The sequence below is a fragment of the Suncus etruscus genome, chromosome 11 (genome assembly GCF_024139225.1).
Source record: "Suncus etruscus isolate mSunEtr1 chromosome 11, mSunEtr1.pri.cur, whole genome shotgun sequence".
NCBI classification, from domain to species: Eukaryota; Metazoa; Chordata; class Mammalia; order Eulipotyphla; family Soricidae; genus Suncus; species Suncus etruscus.
The window spans coordinates 68,470,959-68,492,075 of NC_064858.1; the positions used below are offsets into that span (position 1 = coordinate 68,470,959).

The 21,117-nt window shown below is 35.1% G+C and overlaps 1 protein-coding gene across 5 annotated transcripts in view; it reads left to right on the forward strand.

The window, feature by feature from the left end:
* The window catches only part of PPFIA2 (PTPRF interacting protein alpha 2), a 452,934-nt gene that overhangs the window by 426,505 nt on the left and 5,312 nt on the right, over positions 1-21,117 (forward strand). For 4 of the 5 annotated variants that reach the window (XM_049783353.1, XM_049783355.1, XM_049783356.1 and 1 more), the window contains 8 exons: positions 1,222-1,303; positions 5,313-5,513; positions 9,251-9,313; positions 10,230-10,259; positions 12,899-13,092; positions 14,104-14,201; positions 16,581-16,756; positions 17,607-17,675. In XM_049783353.1, coding sequence (XP_049639310.1) covers positions 1,222-1,303; positions 5,313-5,513; positions 9,251-9,313; positions 10,230-10,259; positions 12,899-13,092; positions 14,104-14,201; positions 16,581-16,756; positions 17,607-17,675 — 913 coding nt within the window. The remainder of the gene's footprint in view (positions 1-1,221; positions 1,304-5,312; positions 5,514-9,250; positions 9,314-10,229; positions 10,260-12,898; positions 13,093-14,103; positions 14,202-16,580; positions 16,757-17,606; positions 17,676-21,117) is intronic. The other variant, XM_049783354.1, reaches the window with a different exon arrangement.

The following is a 21,117-nucleotide window of genomic DNA, read 5'->3' on the forward strand; positions in this document are numbered from 1 at the left end:
AATTAATTGAATGATAATAGGAAATAACAAAATATTTAATATGTGGTTTTATTTAACTATTTTTCTATTTTATTCCTAAGAGATATTAGATTCATAATCATGAAAGATATACGTTCGAAATATAGCAGTAGCCGATTGCAGTAACTACATTTTTAGTCAAACCTCTATGTAAAGATCATATCATACCAATGATTCTGCACTTCGAAGTTATTCCTGGCAAGCTTGAGGGACCATATGGGATGCCAGGGACCTAACCTGGGACAGTCGCATGCCAGCAAATACCCTTGCTACTGTGCTATTGCTCTGGACCCATAGTTCTAATATAGTTCTCACAAGGTATATAGATAGTTATCTGAGTTTCAATGAAGACATGTATTTGGAGAGGGTTTCAATAGAAAATCATATTATTTCAATAATGAAACTCTCAGATTGATTTTATAAATGGATGTTCTGGAAACTCAATAATATAGACAATGTTTATAAATGTAGGTATCTGGCTCTTGGTGTCTTTTTGTCCTAAACCATTATTTGTTGTCATTGAGCTTTTTACTTGCATTCACAACAGCACTGATTGTAAATGAGCGTGTGTTCTGTTGAATTTCACACTTTTCCTTGCTCTGTCATGATCAAATCATTTCTTCTCAGTGTTCTCTTCAAATGGCTAGTAATTGTGTAGCAAAAATCTAATTTCTTAGTTTCTTAGAACTAGCAGTATACTGAAGTAAAGCATATCATTTGAATCAAAATAAAATGCTGAAATTAATCTTCTGTCTTTAAAAAAGTCATTGAAATGATGTGGCATAGGAACACAGCAGATGGGGGAAATCATATATATATGTATATATATGTGCATACACACAGTTGAATGTGCATATGTGTGGCATTTTCTAATTAAAGGAATAATATATTTCCTGACCATAAAATTCAGTTTCCTTTAACACATAATGTTTGGACTTAGTGACTAAATGTTGGGGAAAATTATTTTAGATGAAAATTCTTTTTTATTTTAGTGTTAGTAAATTCTAGTATTATTAAAGAGCTATTCATGTTTATTCCAAAGAAGATAGAATTGTTAATATACATCATCTAATTAAAAGCTTGCAAGAGAGTTGGGGGTAAGGGTTAAAACATTTTTAAAAAGCTTGCAAGAGATGTTTTTAAAATATTTTCACTGAGTAGTAATTTTACACACTGTCTAACTGTCTCTACTATGTAATTTAGGCATGAACTTCTAGAAGAAGCTCGAAGAAAGGGCTTACCTTTTGCCCAGTGGGATGGACCCACTGTGGTTGCATGGCTAGAGGTGAGAAGAACATGTGAGTTTTCTTAAAGCAGTCACCAGTCAATGCTGTTTCTTTTAAATGCAATTGAAAAGTGGTTCCTGTCATCATAACTATCCAGTAGCCTGGTTCAAAAGAGGAATATTTATTTAGTGACCCTTGTATAATTCTATGATATTATTCTGCTGTTTTCTTGATCATAGCAGAAGGAAACATCCATGGAAGGAAATTTCTCAAAATTCCACTTATTTTATGTTCAGAAAAGAGAAGAAAAATTTTTGAAAAATAGCCTCATTTGCATGTTATAGTGAAACACGTGTGCCAATAGGACAAGTGATCCAAGAAACTGTTGTCATTTATTTGCTCAAAAGAACCATTTCTTTATTTAAAGTTGAATTCCACATACTGTTTCTTTAAACTGGGGGTAACCTAGATTTACATACTTGGAATAAGGCCTAGAAAATTAGAATAGGGCTTCATATTTTTGCCTTGCATGTGACTAACCCAAATTCCATTCCCAGAATTCGAACCACCCACTCACCCAAGTCCCAAGAAGAATGAGCCGTGAGCAAAAAGCACATAGTTAGTCCTGAGCACCACAAGGCATTGCCATGGCCCAATAAAAATAATAATAATGATGATTATAACTAATAGATAACTTTGAACAAACACACAGAGACACATTTTTGTGTACTTTAAATGAACTTACTAACATCATAAAGCTACAGTTCCATTCAATATGTTCTCTATTAATTCAATCTGGCAAAAGAAATCAATACCTAAGCAAAGTAAAGGGGAGAGAAGCAGAGTAAAGAAAAACTAGATTGACCACTTAGTGCCTCTTAGTGCCACAAATCTTTGATCTTTAACTGCTGCTCTCAGACTCTGAAGTGGGCCTTGAGAATAGCAATGGCAGGCCAGTGTCAGAGCAAAGGCATGAGCTTGCACCTGGCACAATCAGAACCAATTGTTCTAAGTAGTTTAGAAGCTTTAAAATTGTTTTTTTTTGTTTTTAAAAAAAGTCCTCATACATAAACATAAAAATATGTTTTACTTTTTTATTTTCCAAGACAAGGAACCTGTGTCTTGCTTTATTTTATTCCATCAGCAGGCATTTTTGGCATAACAGTGATTAGAGCTGCTTCCATTAAACCTGTCTTTAAAATAAGTAGTTTAAAAGTCATTTCGAAGACAGTCTGTCAGAGTGCACACCTCAAAATTAATAGCAGTTCTTTGTTTTGTTCCACTTCTATAAAACAATCTTAAGTTTGATAGAATAAAACGAGCTGTCATTTGGCAAGTGAGGAACAAATCCTTTGAATTTAGAAAACAAAAGACAAAAAACACCACATTTGCTAACATTAATGGGCGAGAAAATGACAGGCAGTGAAGTTTGTGCTGATTAAACCTATCCTGAGAACATAGGAATTGGTCATAATGTGCTTCATTAATGTGCTTCGTCAAATCACAAAATGAAGTAAACAGGATGAATGAACAGGGTTAGCCAATGAAGGAGGCTCTAACTTTCACCTCCATTCTTCTGCTAAGAATATGTGGAGACATCAGTCGCTGCTTCACTCAGACCATTTATCTACACCCAAACCTTTAAAACCTAATTTGTGCTGCCATTAATAACATGCAGCAAGCATTTGTATGACATTAACCCTAGTGAAAGACTAAATAGTATAGATGAGCTAAAAAAGATTGAGGCAAACATTGCAAAAATTAAATTACCATCTTCTTTCCTTATCTGTAAAATGTGACTACATCATTTCACAATAGGCTGCTCTACAAATAGGTCTACGAGGTTGTCCCAGAGTCAGAGGAAAATGGATTCTACTAAGACTGAGATCATAGGGATCCATCTTAGAAGCTGAGTAACCAAGATCTTAGGCTAATACTTTTAATTTTATAAATGAGAATAATTGTACTGAGTCTTTGAAAAACTACATGATCCATCAATGACAGAATATAATCAGAGCTAGACTTTCTAATTCTTGGTCCAAAGTGATGAGGTTTCATTTTGTTGATAGTTTTTATTTAAACTTATTTTAATATTTAATATATTTAAGTATTGCAAGAATATGATAGTAAATGATATTATAGTTTTTCTATTTCCTCTTACTGTCACTATATCATTCTCATGCTCACTATTCTTAGCGCAATTTGTTTCTGTTAGCAAATAGAATGATATTTGGGGCATAATATTTAAGTTAAATACAGAAACATACTTAAATGTCTTTTATTACCTACTTAAACAGTAATAGAATAGAGTGACTATTCATTTTGTAAATTTTTTTTAAATATCTGTAATTTTTGGCCAAAAATAGCACAATGTGTAGGGATTTATCTTTTATGTGGCTAACTTGGGTTTGATCCCTGGCATCCCATATGGTCCCTTGAGCACCAACAGGGATGAAATTGATCATAGAGCTAGGAGTAACCCCTGAACACTGCCAGATATGCCCCCCAAAAATGTTCATAATTCAGTTGCTCTAGATTGCAAATTGACATGCCACACACTGTTATTTTCAATCTACTGCTGAATCATGTTCAACTCAAAAGTGGAAATAATAGAATTCCTCTCTTCTAGGGCCTTTCTAATTTTTGTTCATTAGCTGATATTTTCCAGGTGCTTCTAACTCTACCCCCTTGCATGGGCAGATCATTTTTTTTTATTTAAACACCTTGATTACATACATGATTGTGTTTGGGTTTCAGTCATGTAAAGAATACCACCCATCACCAGTGCAACATTCCCATCACCAATGTCCCAAGTCTCCCTCCTCCCCACCCGACCCCCGCCTGTACTCTAAACAGGCTCTCCATTTCCCTCATACATTCTCATTATTAGGACGGTTCAAAATGTAGTTATTTCTCTAACTAAACTCATCACTCTTTGTGGTGAGCTTCCTGAGGTGAGCTGAAACTTCCAGCTCTTTTCTCCTTTGTGTCTGAAAATTATTATTGCAAGAATGTCTTTCATTTTTCTTAAAACCCATAGATGAGTGAGACCATTCTGCGTTTTTCTCTCTCTCTGACTTATTTCACTCAGCATAATAGATTCCGTGTACATCCATGTATAGGAAAATTTCATGACTTCATCTCTCCTGACAGCTGCATAATATTCCATTGTGTATATGTACCACAGTTTCTTTAGCCATTCGTCTGTTGAAGGGCATCTTGGTTGTTTCCAGAGTCTTGCTATGGTAAATAGTGCTGCAATGAATATAGGTGTAAGGAAGGGGTTTTTGTATTGTATTTTTGTGTTCCTAGGGTATATTCCTAGGAGTGGTATAGCTGGATCGTATGGGAGCTCGATTTCCAGTTTTTGGAGGAATCTCCATATTGCTTTCCATAAAGGTTGAACTAGGCGGCATTCCCACCAGCAGTGGATAAGAGTTCCTTTCTCTCCACATCCCGCCAACACTGTTTATTCTCATTCTTTGTGATGTGTGCCATTCTCTGTGATGTGAGGTGGTATCTCATCGTTGTTTTTTTTTTTGTTTTTTTTTTAGTGCCTATACTTTGATTTTATTTCTTCTCTTTTTTTTTTTTTTAATTTTTATTTTTTTATTTAAACACCTTGATTACATACATGATTGTTTTTGGGTTTCAGTCATGTAAAGAACACCACCCTTTGCATCTCCCTGATGATTAGTGATGTGGAGCACTTTTTCATGTGTCTTTTGGCCATGTGTATTTCTACCTTGTCAAAGTGTCTGTTCATTTCTTCTCCCCATTTTTTGATGGGATTAGATGTTTTTTTCTTGTAAATTTCTGTCAGTGCGGGCAGATCATTTCTTTTTGAAGGACAGATACATATAACTCATACAATTATCCCTGATATTTTTTAATCATTTAACATGTCTGTGTCTGTATAATATTGCCACTGAAGAAACTAAGAATCACCTCTATTTCATAGGGCTGTGGTAGTTCAGAAATATCAGGCACTTAGAATAAAGATGCCTCACACAGAAGAGATTCTAATGTGACTTTGCTACTCTCTGTTTCTGCGTGCTTGTGGCTCAGCTCTGGCTGGGAATGCCTGCTTGGTATGTGGCAGCCTGCAGAGCCAACGTGAAGAGCGGTGCCATCATGTCTGCGCTCTCCGACACTGAGATCCAGCGAGAAATCGGTATCAGCAACCCTCTGCATCGGTTAAAGTTGAGATTGGCAATCCAGGAGATGGTCTCCCTAACAAGCCCTTCAGCTCCCCCCACATCCCGAACTGTGAGTACCTCCTTGCACCCAGTGCGGAACAAGTCACTAGCAACAAATACATAGAGCAGAGTGAAAGCGCAGGCACCCATCATGAAAGAGGCCAAAGAGAAGTGGCTTTTTCTTCAGTAAAGTTATTGCTCCTTTTAGTTGAGTTCTAGTGATGAGTTGGATTCATCAGACTTGAGGAATCCAGCCAGATATATTTGGAACCAGTTAAAGTTGAGATTTTTCTCTAAAGTAAGCACATTTGCTTATTCCTAGTTTATATATTATTTTTCAGGATGTTTCTTCATTCATTTACTGTGTAATTTAGCATCACTAGAAATGACTTGAAACATAGTACTTTTGAAAATGATTATTACTTCTTAGGAAGATTTATCATTTTTAATGTACATAAGTATCTGGTATCTTATAAAGTGTGCATGAAATACTCATCTTTAAAATCACTTGCTTCCCAATAAGAAATACCTTATTATAATTTCTGAATTTAATTTCATAAATTTCAGAATGTAATTTCTGCCCTGATTTTAGGAATGAACAGAAAAGACTCGTATGATATATTTATTTAGAGATATATAGACCTTACATTTTCAATCATTTGTTTCATTTTTTCTATTTGTATTTATATTGTTTATCAGTATGTTTATTAGAGTCAGATGACAGAAGAATCATTGTTTTTAAAATTTTTAATTATTTCTTGCATGATTCCATTTAAGAAGTTGAATGGGAGCTGGAGCAGTAGCACAGCGATAGGGCATTTACCCTTCACATGGCTGACCCAGGACAGACACAGTTTCAATTCCATATGGTCCCTCTAGCCAGGAGCGATTTCTGAGCACAAAGCCAGAAGTAACTCCTCAACCTCACCAAGTGTCCAAACCCCACCCCACCCCCCAAAAAAAGAAGTTGAATGGAATACATCTTAACAAAAATATACCTTAACAAACTTTTGCTATTGATATTATTTTAAGATTTCTAAATTGGTTTTCTTTTGTTATATTTTTTTTTCTTGGATTCCAGATACTAGAATCCTCATCTTTATTGGTGCTGAAAGTCTTCTATCCAATTATTCCCTGGATATGATTTTTTGTTGAACTTCTTATTTTATACATTGCCCTTCATGTTTTCCAGAAGAAAACCCTATCCTTTAAACTGGTGACCAAAAGAAGTTTGATTATTGACTTGAAACATAAAGGCTCACCTATAAAATAATCTTGTCAGCCGAAGGGCTGTTATAGAATTGGCTGGGTTAAACAGAACTATTTTATAGGCTACTGTATGGGATTCCAGAGGAGAAGTTTTCCTCTCAATAAAAACTGGAAATTAGAACTAATATACAGTGTCATAAAACTTTCGAACCCTGCATTTAAAAATTGCTCTGACTATGGGGCTGGAGCGATAGTGCAGGTGTAGGGAGCTTGCCTTGCATGCAGCTGACCCAGGACGGACCTCGGTTTGATCCCCAGCATCCCATATAGCCCTCCAAGCCAGGAGCGATTTCTGAGCACATCGCTAGGAGTAATCCCTGAGCATCACTGGTGTGGCCTAAAAACAAAACAAAATAACAACAACAAAATAGCCCTGGCTATGTAGTCATCTTGCATGTTTAGAAAACAAAAAACTACAAAGCTAGAGATTTTTATCTCTCTCTCTTTCTTTTTTCCTCCTTTTTTTTGGGGGGTGGGTGGGGGCTAACCCTGTAATGTCATTAAATTCAGAAGGCCATAGGTGGTACTAGAGATCAAATCAGGGCTGGACAAATCCAAGGCCAGCACCTTACCCACTGTTCTTTATCTTCAACTTGAAGACTTAGCTTTTTTTTTTTTTTTTTTTTTTTTTTTGGTTTTTGGGCCACACCCGGCGGTGCTCAAGGGTTACTCCTGGCTCTCTGCTCAGAAATAGCTCCTGGCAGGCACAGGGGACCATATGGGACACCGGGATTCGAACCAACCACCTTAGGTCCTGGATCGGCTGCTTGCAAGGCAAAGGCCGCTGTGCTATCTCTCCGGGCCCAAGACTTAGCTTTTTAACATAGCTTTTTAACATCTTTCCCATCACAAGTTTGGTGATAGAACTGCAAAAGTAGCCTACAAAATAAACCTTGAAATGTAATGTAAATAAGCCTTTACGTTAATGTATTCCGGTATGAGCTTTGTCAAATCCATATAAAACTTAGAGGAAGAAGACCAGAGTGATAGCCTAGCCATGAGGGCTGTTACTCGCTGCTAACCTGGGTTCAGTCCCTAGAATCCCATATGGTCCCCATAGACTGGTAAGAGTGATTCCTGAGCGAAGAGCCAAGAGTAACCCCTGAATGCCACTGGTTGTGGCCAACAAACAAACAAAAACTTAGAAGAGCTTTATTACTTGTTTTCCAAAGCAGATCAGAGGCCATTGGAGTAATTCTTAAACACTAGATTTTAATGTCCTTCCTGTCAAGTGAGTCACTGAAATTACTTGAAATAAGTTCAGTCGTCCAAGCTTTATAGGGATTGTGATAGGTGGGTGTTAAGTTCTTTTTAGCATGTATCTATACATGTATATTATCATTTGGTTTCTGTGCTCAGGTGATTTACTTATAATTCCAGCTACTTCCTTCTAATATACCTTTTGTTGCTCCATTATATATGAAGAAATCTTATTATGAGCTTTGTGACTCATTGGGTTATATTCATCAACTTTTATGCAGTTTTTTAAAAATCACTTTAAATTGCATTATTTATAATTGAGGGAAAGGCGTAGAGTACTACCAAATAATAATAGTAATAGTGATAGAATTATGGTGATGACTAATTTAATTCTTTAAACTGAGATTCTTTTGAAAATAAGAAATAATACATAAGGTATAAATCCCATTTTAATTTAGGATTAATATACTTATAGAGCTATTAGATATTCATAAAGATTTCTGGGGATTTTGTGAGATTTGATGGGAAGCTGCTTCCTCTAGCCATTATCATTAATGCTATGTCTAAAATGTAAATCAATAAAGGAAGTGAAATTTTATACATAACCCAGTGTAAATTTTATACATTACCCAATGTACAAAGCTATTATCATGAGCCATTTTATATGAAAAGAAATTAAAAATTCAGGGGCTGGAGCCATATAGCACAGTGGTAGTGCATTTGCCTTGGACACAGCCAACCCAGGACAGACTCCGATTTGATTCCCGGCATCCCATATAGTCCCCCATATGAGGAAGGATTCTCTCTGTGCTCAGAAATCATTCCAAACAGGCTGGGGGGACCATATGGGATGCTGGGGATAGAAGCTGGCTTTGTCCCAGGTCGGCTGCATGCAAGGCAAATGCCCTACCGCTGTGCTAGCACTCCAGCCCCAAATAAGTCTTGATAGTGTTTAGTGTCTTCAGTTGGGTATTGTCAACCAGTTTAACTTTTTAAAGAAAAATCCAATGATGGAATCAAGTACATTCCTCCATATTGAACTTCATCTGCTTGCCATGATTTCAAAAAGATGAATCTGATAGGAATGCATATTAGTGTTGTCTTATCCTTGATGAGTACTCCTAGAAGTACATTTAAAGTGTATTTCATAAGTGCCTCTTAACATGCCTCTATCTTATCTCTTTAAATAGTATGCAAAAAGGGTACTGAGCAAGTCAGCAATGCCTAGTCTTGTACAAGCAGGCACTATGGTGTTGCTACTTAGCTGCTAACTTAGTGGTGTTACCTTTCTTCTTTCCCACTGCAATTCCCTGCTCCCCACTGGGCTTCCTCACCAAGCCTTCAGGCAATGTTTGGGTGACCCATGAAGAAATGGAAAATCTAGCTGCTCCAGCCAAAATGGTTAGTCCTTCCAGATCTTATTCATAGGAACAAATGTTATTTTGCAGTCATTTGGATGAAGATGTTCTTTGGTTAATTTTACTGTTTATGTCTCATCATGCAGAATAATAAGTTTTGCCTTGTAACTTTCTTTGATTACACTTTATTTTGAATTGAAGTTAGTGTTGCTGCTTGTCATATTTAAACTGATACGAGTTTATTATATACAATCAATAATCAAGAACTTTATAAATCTTATTTCTCCATCTGCCACTGTGGAGATTTTTAGGGACAAATGTCATTCAATATAGAATGCAATCATAAATAACATGTTATTAGACCCAAATAAACTTTAGAGAAGTTTATATTTGCTACTCTCTTATTTGGCAGCCAAAGGTAAAAATGACAACCTTATATGCTTATAAATTTCTTACTTATATATTTTGTGATTTATTTTTGTTTTTATTTTTATTGTTGTTGGCCATTATTGAACTATAAAGCTTTATTAGAAATATCAAGTTCCTTTTTAAAATTTTATTAATTTCTTAATGGAGGGCTTCATTTATGTGTGCATGTACATATGTGAATATGGATGTTTGAATATATGACCAAAATTGTATTGTTACTCATTAAACTGAAAAAATTAAACATTCAATATTTTTTCACAGTTTGGAAGGACAAGATTAATTATATCCTGAAATTTTATAGATCACACATGAGTGTATTTGTTGTATTAATTTGAAAGTAGTCAGTTGCCCTTTTATATCTTGAACTGGTAAATTTATTGGTATGAACTAACATGTCTCTGTCTTTCCTGCCTAATAGCAACTAACATCTTCCTTAATATTAGTTATTTTTCTACAATAATCTTGTTATGTTCATTTGAGATTAATTTTTATTTATCTGCTTTATTAATCATTTTCTACTGCTGACACAGAAAGAATCTGAGGAAGGGAGCTGGGCACAGGTAGGAAACAGAAGCCTCAATATATTTAAATACATATATAATTATATGATTAATATGTTTAGTCAACTATCAGGATGTAAAATTAGAAACTGTTGCATGATGTCATAACCCTTTGCTTAATTTAACTAGGTTAGATTGTTATACTTCATATTGCATGTCACCTTTCAAAAAAACTACATTGTTCAAATTTTTCATTTATACCTGGCTTTTTTTAATAGTGTAATTGCTTTAAAAGAATAATCATAGGAATCAGAGAGATAGTGTAGATGCTAAAATTCTTACTTTTGCATGCAACCAGCTTGGTTTGGTTCCCAGCAAAACATACACTTCTCTAAGCAAAACTCCTAAGGAGTAACCGCAGACCATAGAGCCAGGAGTAAGCAATCCTGAACACTGCCACATGTGACCCCCAAAAAATAATAAAAAAGAATATGTTGTAACACACATTTTTCTAAAAGCACTCTTGAATATATTTATAGAAATGATTTAATAATATTTCTTGTATGTAAAGGAAGAAAGAAAATTTTAGAAAGCACACCCCTCACCCCCAAAATAGGGATGGAGTGATAGCAGAGTTGTAGGGCATTTGTCTTGTATGTGGCTGACCCAGGACAGACCCGGGTTCAATTCCAGGCATCCCACGTGGTCCCCTGAGCATGCCAGGAGTGATTTCTGAGCACAGAGCCAGGAGTAACCACTGATTGCTACTGGGTGTGGCCCAGAAAACAAAAAAAAAAAAAAAAAATAGGGCCCGGAGAGATAGCACAGCTGCGTTTGCCTTGCAAACGGCAGATCCAGGACCAAAGGTGGTTGGTTCGAATCCCGGTGTCCCATATGGTCCCCTGTGCCTGCCAGGAGCTATTTCTGAGCAGACAGACAGGAGTAACCCCTGAGCAATGCCGGGTGTGACCCAAAAACCAAAAAAAAAAAAAAATATTAGAAATCATTAATGCTTCCAAGTAGTGCCTTCAATCTTTTCCTACCTGCATATAGCAAAGTGATGTATTTGTACACACCACCACTAATACTGATCCAGAAGAGCAGTGTCCAAATCAACCCCCTATAGAATTAAGGCCTACCATATGTGAAGTAATTTTGGGAAGACACAAGAAAAGTTTCTGTGGTTGAAACCCACTGCATTAAAATATAACAAAAATTGGGGGCCGGAGGTAGGGCATTTGCCTTGCATGTAGAAGACAATCGTTTGAATCCTGGCATCCCATATGGTCCCCGAACCTGGCAGGAACAGTTTCTGAGTGTAGAGCTAGGTGTAACCCCTGAACACTGCCAAGTGTGACCCAAAAATCAATTATACATATATATAACATATATAAAACAAAAGTTATATTATATATAACAAAAAATTAGGCCAGAGCGATAGCACAGAGGGTAGGGCATATATGCCTTGCATGTGGCTGACCTGGCTTTGATCCCCGCCATCCCATATGATCCCCAAGCCAGCTAAGGGTGATTTCTGAGTGCAGAGGCAGGAGTAACCCCTGAACATTTGCCAGGTGTGTCCCAAAAACAAAAAAAAATTTATATTCTGCTTAGAGGTAGTGACCCCTATACTATCACTGGAATTAAAAGTCATGACCCACTACCCTTGATTAAAATAGCCACAGGATTAGTATCTATGATCTCAAAGACAGTGTACTTTCTGTCCTACTTCCTTTCATCTAAAGGAAAGAGTAAGTGTGGACATGTGCAAAGTGACTCCAAATTTTGATAAGAAATAACAGCATGGTTGGTGTTTTTATTAAGCTTTCAGCAGACTTATTTGCATTAGGTTTTAATTTTGGCAAGAATTTTATTCATTTGAAAAAAACAGAAGAGCTAGAAATACATGATAAATTTAAAATATTAAATTTGCCATTTGATAAGAATCCAATACAATGCAGTGCAAAATTAATAGAGAACCGGGCTTTGTAAAATAGGGTTAGAGTTGATGATAAATTTTTAGTTTTGTGCAAACTGTTGCCATCCATACATATTTGGTGAGAACTATTAAATAGTGTTAGTAAAGAATGAGGTTATGTGTTTCAGTTCTTGATGAAGCCCTTCTTGAGGACAAACAAGATCTATGTTGTGTACATTCAAAAATTGCTGGAGTTTTTTTTCAGTGACTCAATGGAAAGCTGGTTGCATTCTTTACTGGAAAACAACAATGTTAACTAAAATATTTAATATTATCTCTCTCTAACTTATAATTCTCTATGCACTTACTAATATCTTTATTTTTACATCAAGATTTGCTATTACTCTAAGGTAGTAATAATAGAAACATTGAATAGAAGGAAATGTAGGGTATTGTTGGTCACACTAAGTTAAATTAAGTATACCTGTCATAAAGAGTATCCTTAAGCTCAGTATTCTAACATATTAGTTGAAAATGTACACTTATGTAAAACACAATTATTTTCCATAAAACACAGTAAATGCAATAATTTCCTATCAGCAAAGTTTGGTCTCCATACATGCATTTTGTACCATGGTAAATTTTTATATGCACAGTGTTACCTCTGCTATGTTTCTATGCATCGAAGTTATTAAGTATAAGCTGTAATGAGGGACAGTATCAAACAGTTACCATCTCATTTGATTGGCTGAGAAACTTGACCGCTATAAAACAATTCTAGTGTCCGGTTTTTCTGCAGACTCTGGCGTATGGTGACATGAATCATGAATGGATTGGAAATGAGTGGCTTCCCAGCCTAGGGCTGCCGCAGTATAGAAGTTATTTTATGGAATGCTTGGTAGATGCAAGAATGTTAGATCACCTCACAAAAAAAGATCTTCGAGTGCATTTAAAAATGGTGGATAGTTTCCATCGGTAGGTTTATTTTAAAGAACAATTAAAGTTAAGCAATAAATTATGTGTGTAACTATCACTAGGCAAAAAATAGATGTTTAGAAATAGAGAAAATGTGCTTGCTAACCATATGTGCTTATTCTTGAAAATATTTTATGATGCAAATATCAGTGACAGTTGAATATAGAGCTGCATGTATATTATGTGCTCAAAGTTTCAAAAATACAAAATTCTCATGAGCATAAATCTTGTTTTGTCACTTATTCAAAAGTTTCCTATTTCTTACTTTAATCAGTTTAATTTTTATAAAATATTTGGCCCAGCAGTGGTCAGGGATAACTCCTGGCTCTGTGCTCAGGAATCAATACTGGTGTTCTTTGGGGGCCACATGTGGTGACTGGAATCAAACCCTGGTTGACCATATGTCCTACCCACTGTACTATGGAACCAGCCCTAGAATTTTATTTTTAAGAATAAAAATACAGGGCAGTGAGCTAACTCTAAAGGCTAATGTGTATCTGTATGCAAGAGATCCAGGGTTGAATCCCCAGTAATGTGTGTTCCCTTTAGCACTCTGGACACAATCCCCAAAGCAATATGCCAGGGGTAACCCCTAAGCACCAGTGGACATGTTCCAGTATCTCCAACTTAAATTTAGTTATAACTGCAGTTTTAAATCATGTTTTTATAAATCTATGTTTTCTATATAACCATATGTACTAGAAATAATCTTGAGAATATTTTTTCCAAAACACATTCATTCTCATTTTTATATAATGCTTTTGCCTACTTTTACATTAATTTACATGGAAAAATATGAGCAGTTTGCAGACAGCTCTGAGGAAACAGAGTTTTGAACACAGAATTTTTCCTATTATTGTAATCATTGATTGCTTCAAATACTAAAATATTTATTTACAAATATAATTTATTAACCTCTACCCTCAAAACATACTTCATCATGTTCATGCTTTATCAAAAGGCACTTCATGTGTTATAAATACTCTTCTCTTTTTTGAAAATTAATGACAGAACAAGTTTACAATATGGAATCATGTGTTTAAAACGGTTGAATTATGACAGAAAGGAATTAGAAAGAAGACGAGAATCATCTCAACATGAAATAAAAGGTAATATGTTTATTAATGAATAAATATGGAGTTTCTAGCCTTCACTCTTTGTTTTGTTGTGGGGTAATATCCAGCATTGTTCAGAGCTTGCTTCTGGCTTTAAATTCAGCAATCACTCATGGTAGGCTCAAGGAACCCTGGGAAATTCTGGCTATTGAATTGGGGTTAGCTGCTTGCAAGGTGAACGAACACCCTACCTACTGTACTATGTCTCCTCATTTATAAGCAAAACTCACTAAGGAAAATATAACCTAAAGCTTTAGGAAATTTCAAAATACAAGTACAATAAGCTACTTATTAAATATATTCCCATTGCTGCTAAACAGTAGGAGATATATGAAGATCCATCAGATTCAATAGGTGTTTGTAGCTTCATTCTTCCAAGTTTGACCTGGACTTGTTTGTTTTCATCTTCTGTTTCTTTGTCTTTTACTTGAGTTTCTTTAATTATAAAACATATATTATTCTTCGCATATGTTAAACTTTAGTTTAATCATATTCTTTACTTATGACTATCTTTAAAAATCTAAATTTGTGGTGCAGTTTCAGAAATTGTGTTTATCTTCGGTCTTAGCCATTCTATTAGTTTTAGTTTTAGTATTAGTTTTAGTTTGTGAAAAAGTTTGTCTAAAACTGCTTTTCTTTATTTGGCTTGGCCCATATCTACATTCTACATATCTACATTCTTGTAGCACTTCATTTGGCACAATATTTCAGAGCAAGAAAGTGTTTATTTCTTAACATTATTTAAATTGAGTTTTTAAATTTCATTTTATTTAGGGTCCCTAGAGTATTAAACATTGTTTTAGAGCACTATTTTTTTCAGTTGAATTCTATGTAATTATTATTTTTAAGTTATTGACCATAAAATTACAAAGGTCTTCATGATTGGGTTTCAGCAATTCACTGTTCAACACGTATCCCTTCACCACTGTCCACAATGGTTTACCAATTGGGTTTCATTCCTAAGGCTTTCCCACCTTTCAGCATCTACTGGTTGATTGCTTCCCTCCCCCATAGACTGCCTGTCCCTTACCTGTCCTATCCCTCTGCTCCTCCAGTGGCACATTCCCTTGAAGGAACTGAATGCTAGTTCTCATGTACTTTGCTTTTACTGAATTTCAAACAATAATTGAATTCAATAAAAATACTGAATTTTTTATTAAGACCCATGTGAATTACAAGTCTTTTATAGTTATATTTAAGGTACATAAATGACAGTGAATTAGGGCAATTCCCCACCACCAGTGTTGACCTCCCTTGCCCCATCCCCATAATGCATCCCATGCCTCCCACCTTTGCCCTCTGGACCGCTAGTGTAACCCATCCCCTTTGTATATAACTTGTTGTAAATCTTGATTCTGTTGTCTTTGACTTTGGGTTTGATATTTAGGCCATTATTTCCACTCAATGTTCATGTTTGCTCCTGGTACCATCCACTTTCTTTTTTTTTTTTTTTTTCCATTCCCCTTAATTTATGAGGCAGAACAAAATAATTCAAGTTCTGTGGTTCTGTTGGGGGAAAAAAGAAGAAAGGAAAGAAAAAGCTGGGAGGAATCCATTTAGGAGCTATCAGTATCAATTTAAAAGAAGAAAAGGGGGAGGAGGAAGAGAAAAAAATGAAGAAGCAACAACTAAATATACCAACAGCCACAATAAACAACTGCAAACAACATCACAAAATGAGAGGGGAAAAAAGGAAGGAGGACTGGTGTGGCAAGGTTTTTGTGCCTTTTTTTTTTTTTTTTTTTTTTTTTGCATAGGTCCAGTAAGTATTGGGGAAATTTGAAAAGGAATTCCCTTGGCCTAAAAAGGTACAGGGTTTCTCCACACCTTGACACATACTGTCATGGAAACAACTACAGATTCCAGATTATTGAACCCCAGAGTCTTTTATTGGTGCTAAGAAACGTTCTGTTCAGTTGTGGCTGACAGAATCAGTCCTCTGTAATCAGAGATCGTGGTATTTGCACAGGTCATAGGACAAAATCTAGAATAGTCTTTCTTTATGGTTCTAGAAATTCTGCTCCATCACGGTTGTTGTAGTCAGTTTTCTGTAATTAGTAATTTTGGTTTATGCACAGATAAACAAACTTTTAGAGTAAACAAACTTTTAGACCTCAAGAATGAAAGCAAGGAACCCGAGACATTGATGGAGTTCATATAAAGAAGGAGTGATGGATAATACACTCCCAGAATGATGACTTCTTTCTAGGCTAAATATATAAAAGAATAGTCAAAAGAACAGTAAATATGTATGTCCAATAAGAGTCCCTGTGCATAAATGATGACCTGGTAAGTTAATCTGACTCATTTTATCCATAGTTTTTCTCATTCCTGCTAAAACTACAGTCTAATATGATGTGTCTATTTCCCTAGATGTGTTGGTGTGGAGCAATGATCGAGTGATCCGCTGGATACAAGCAATTGGACTGCGAGAATATGCAAATAATATTCTTGAGAGTGGGGTTCATGGCTCCCTTATAGCCTTGGACGAGAATTTTGACTACAGCAGCCTGGCGTTACTATTGCAGATTCCAACACAAAACACCCAGGCAAGTGCCTCTATCTGGGATTCTGCTGGGTCCTGATTTGGTTAACCACAAACAAAATTTCATAGGGAAAATGTTGGTTGTTTATTATGAATAAAAGTTCACTGAATCTTTAAATATGTTGCTGGGACTTAAATTTCAAGCTTAAATATCAAGCTTAGAGTGAAATACTAAAATGAAGCAGGAAGAGAGTTATCAATTAAATGGTCCAATCTCCCATCAAAATGCTGATACTCCCAAATACTAGCCCTGTCAGAAAATCATGAGTAGGCACTTCGATGCAGAAATTGAATTTTCCTATATACATCTTACACACTTATTAGCATTAGGCATAGTGATTTCCATATCTGGATAATTACTAGAATCACTAGAATTCCTTAAATTTAATACCTGAAATATATACCACAGGCACAGGAGATCAGATATGAAGACAGACCATAAGAATTCTAATTATTTAAAGTTTTCCCAAATGATGATAAATGGTCAGGCTTGAGAAGAACCCGCATAAGCTAAATAAAATATTAGTCAGCTAACTTCACTTTTTAACTTCTTTCAAATGAATATAAAATATTCCAGTAAAATAAAGCAACTCTGCATGTTCAAAGCCTCAAATGTTTTGTAAAACCTGCTTACTCCTATTCACTAACTGGAGAAATGTGCCCTAGCTTGTGTTTAGAGCTAAAATTTGCAATGGCTTTATAGATATGGAAGAAACAAACAAGCAAGCAAGCAAAACACCCCTCAAGATCCCATACATAAAACTGGGTTTGAATACTTTCTGAAATGTGATCTATAATTTTATTTTAAACAAAAGGTGCACTTGGTGATAGTAACTGTAATTTGATATCCACAGGCTAGGCAGATTCTTGAAAGGGAATATAATAACCTCCTTGCCCTGGGGACTGAACGGCGTCTGGATGAAGTAAGTCCTCATCTGTCACTTAAAAGGGATTTTGGAGAATATAATTGAAATCGGTCTAATAGTGTTAGAATTTGATCATATGCTTCATTCATCGATGGAATCGAGAATTTCTCCTCTGCTAATCCTTAAATGCTAACTTGTGTTACCTACTTTAAATTGAAAAGTAATTTATGAACTCCTAAGTAGCTTTAGGAGCACTATGTGATTCAAATGCAACTTTTTTTTTTCCTTCACAACTGTGACTTAAAAAATGGTGAATAGAGGCTAGGTAGGGTGTTTGCCTTGCATGTGGCAAACTCGGGTTTGATACTCAGCATCCTATATGGTCTCCTAAACCAGCCAAGTGTAGCTTCTTAGCACTGGGTGTGGCACAAAAATAAACAAACAAAAATGTAACAGCATTTTAATTATAACCATTGATGTCACTTATCCTTAAAACTTCAGATTTTTTATAAGAAATATGGGTTATTTCATAACTATCAGGATATCTTCACAGAAAGTTTAAGGAATTACAATGGTGAGAATATTTTCTCTCAATAAATGGGGAGCTTTTGCATTTTAGATATCAGAATTAGGTTTTCTTTTTTTGGGGGGGGGCACACCTGTTTGACGCTCAGGGGTTACTCCTGGCTATGTGCTCAGAAATCGCACCTGGCTTGGGGGACCTATGGGACGTGGGGAGACCGAACCTCGGTTCGTCCTAGGCTAGCGCTTGCAAGGCCTTACCTCTAGTGCCACCTCTCTGGCCCCAGAATTAGGTTTTCTTAAAGAACAGATGAGAGCCGGAGAGATAGCATGAAGGTAGGGCATTTGCCTACCTTCAATGCAGAAGGACAGTGGTTTGAATCCCAATATCCCATATGGTCCCCCGAGCCTGCCAGGAGCGATTTCTGAGCATAGATCTAGGAGTAACCACAGAGTGCTGCTGGGTATGACCCAAAAACAAAAAACAAACAAAAGAACAAAAAACAGGGGCCGGAGAGATAGCATGGAGGTAAGGCATTTGCCTTGCATGCAGAAAGATGGTGGTTCGAATCCCAGCATCCCATATGGTCCCCAGAGCATGCCAGGAGCGATTTCTGAGCATAGAGCCAGGAGTAACCCCTGAGCGCTGCCGTGTGTAACCCAAAAACCAAAACAAAAACCAAACAAAGAACAAAAAAAAAAAAAAAGAACAAAGAAAAACAAACAACAACAACAACAAAAAGAACAGATGAGTAATGTTTTAACATCTGTAGATTTAAAAGCCATGTTGAGGGTAAGACTCCTTATGTATAACAAAAGCATGATTAAATGATCTGTAAAATATTAAATACTTAATTAACCTTCGAATAAGAAGAAACACAATTTCCAAACCCTAGATTGATTGATACAACTAACTTCAGTAGTTCTGAGCATTTTACACCATCTGTCTGAAAATAATTGAAGGAAACCCAGTGTGATTTGGAAAAGTGAGAGATGCATGTTTCTGTGTTATATAATGCAATAAGTTCTTGATGAAAAAGACTAGAAGATAGTCTTCTGGATAAATCCAGCAAATCTTAAAGCTAAAAAAATTAAATTTAGATACTCCAGTAGCCAGAGGATCATGCTATCCTTAACTCAGATTTTCACTTGTGTTGGTTAGCGCTTCTTGTATAAATTAAAATTCCTCTCCAGTCACCATAAAAATTGACATTTTAAAAATCACTAATTCTTAATTGATTTTAATTTTATAAGTTTTTTTGATTATTTTATTACTTATTCTTAGTTATTAATTCAAGAAAGTTTGTATATGCACATACTTAGACAATTCTCCTTGCTTAAATGTTTCTAAGGAAATTCTAAAAATATTAGAGATCTGTCATATGGGTACATTTTGAAATGCATATTGATATATCTCAAGAGAAAGATTACACTGTTTTTTCTGAAAGAAGTGAGAAAAAGGGTCTAAATAAATGTTATTATTTGCCTTTTTTTTTAAATTTGAAACACAGGTATCAGTCAAACCGAGGTTGGTTTCTAGCCTTTGGTTTCTAGCCTTTTTTTTACCTTGTTTAGTTATTGTTTCCTTGTTTTTGCATTTGAGTATCAATAACAATAGTCTACCAAAATTAGTTTTCCATATCAAGAAACCCTTTTTTTCAAGGACCTTCCCGATCACATTTAGATGAAGATGAAATAATCAATGAAATAGTAATGTACTTCTGTGAACTTTGACTTCAATTAAGCATTCTAATTTTGTTTCATGGAAAATATTCCCCATGATATCACTGCCTATAGTTCCTAGTACCATTCTCTGATAGCAATATGCAAAGGTAGGGAATCATGATATAAAATATTGAGTTATTGGGTTATTTTTAATCCTTAACTCATGCATTATAGTGTTGTACTCTGCTACTAAGTAATAGTATTTTGTAAAACTAAAAATTAATTATGTTTATGTAATATTGACTACAATACTCAAGGAATCACAGAGGTCAGTTACAAATTCTGTCTCTTTTTCACATTTATAAGCATAACAAATTTTAGGCAATGTAAAGCTTGGTAATTGGAACAAGAGTAAACAGGTATTTCTTAAACCATAATATTTGTCTACCAAATATAAACTAAGTTTAGATATCAGCAATTGTAATTCTAATGTAACAATGGATATATATTTGTATCAATAATTTAGTTTTTAAATGTCATTTAAGTTAGCATTTTGATGACTATCATACTATACTTTGTTTATAATGTGAACATTTTAAATATTGATTTATGGATTCTCTGAAGTCAGTTTTGTATTGTATGTTCTGTACCCTCAAATGTAGTCGCCTCACCTGTAAAGTCAAACACACCAATTATGACAGTAAGAAATAGGGAATTCTTTCAGAACAAAAACAAAATTTAGAAGGTAAGCTATATAAGGAATAGCATTTTTCTTAGGTTATGATTCAACAGAAAAAATTAGGCAAAACACCAAATTATATACTTTCTTAACAATTTAAATGTATTGTTTAGAGATTTTGTGTATACATAGAGAAGAAGGATGTTATGCAACCAACAACCAAAACTATATTTATAAAATGGCAACATGAGTTAACATATATTAGAAGTATTTAATGAACATGTGTAATTTATTCAAATATCCATTTTGTCAAGTTTCCAGTTAATTAAGTATCAGCTAAAATCAAATGAGTTTTAGTGTTTCTCTCTATCATCTATATATGATTATGAGATCATTTGTCAAGGTTTGTCAGATATACATTCTTCAAAAAATATGTTATATACATGAAAGTGAAATATATAAGCTCGTTCCTCTTTTCACGTTCATTAAGTCAAATGCAATTCCTAAGTAGTTCATTCAAATTATGATTATTTATATCAGCACATATCATAAACTATGATGGCCTATCATGTAGTAAAACTTGTCCAATATTTGGGGAGAAAACTTCAGGGATTTAATTTTTCAAGAATGCTT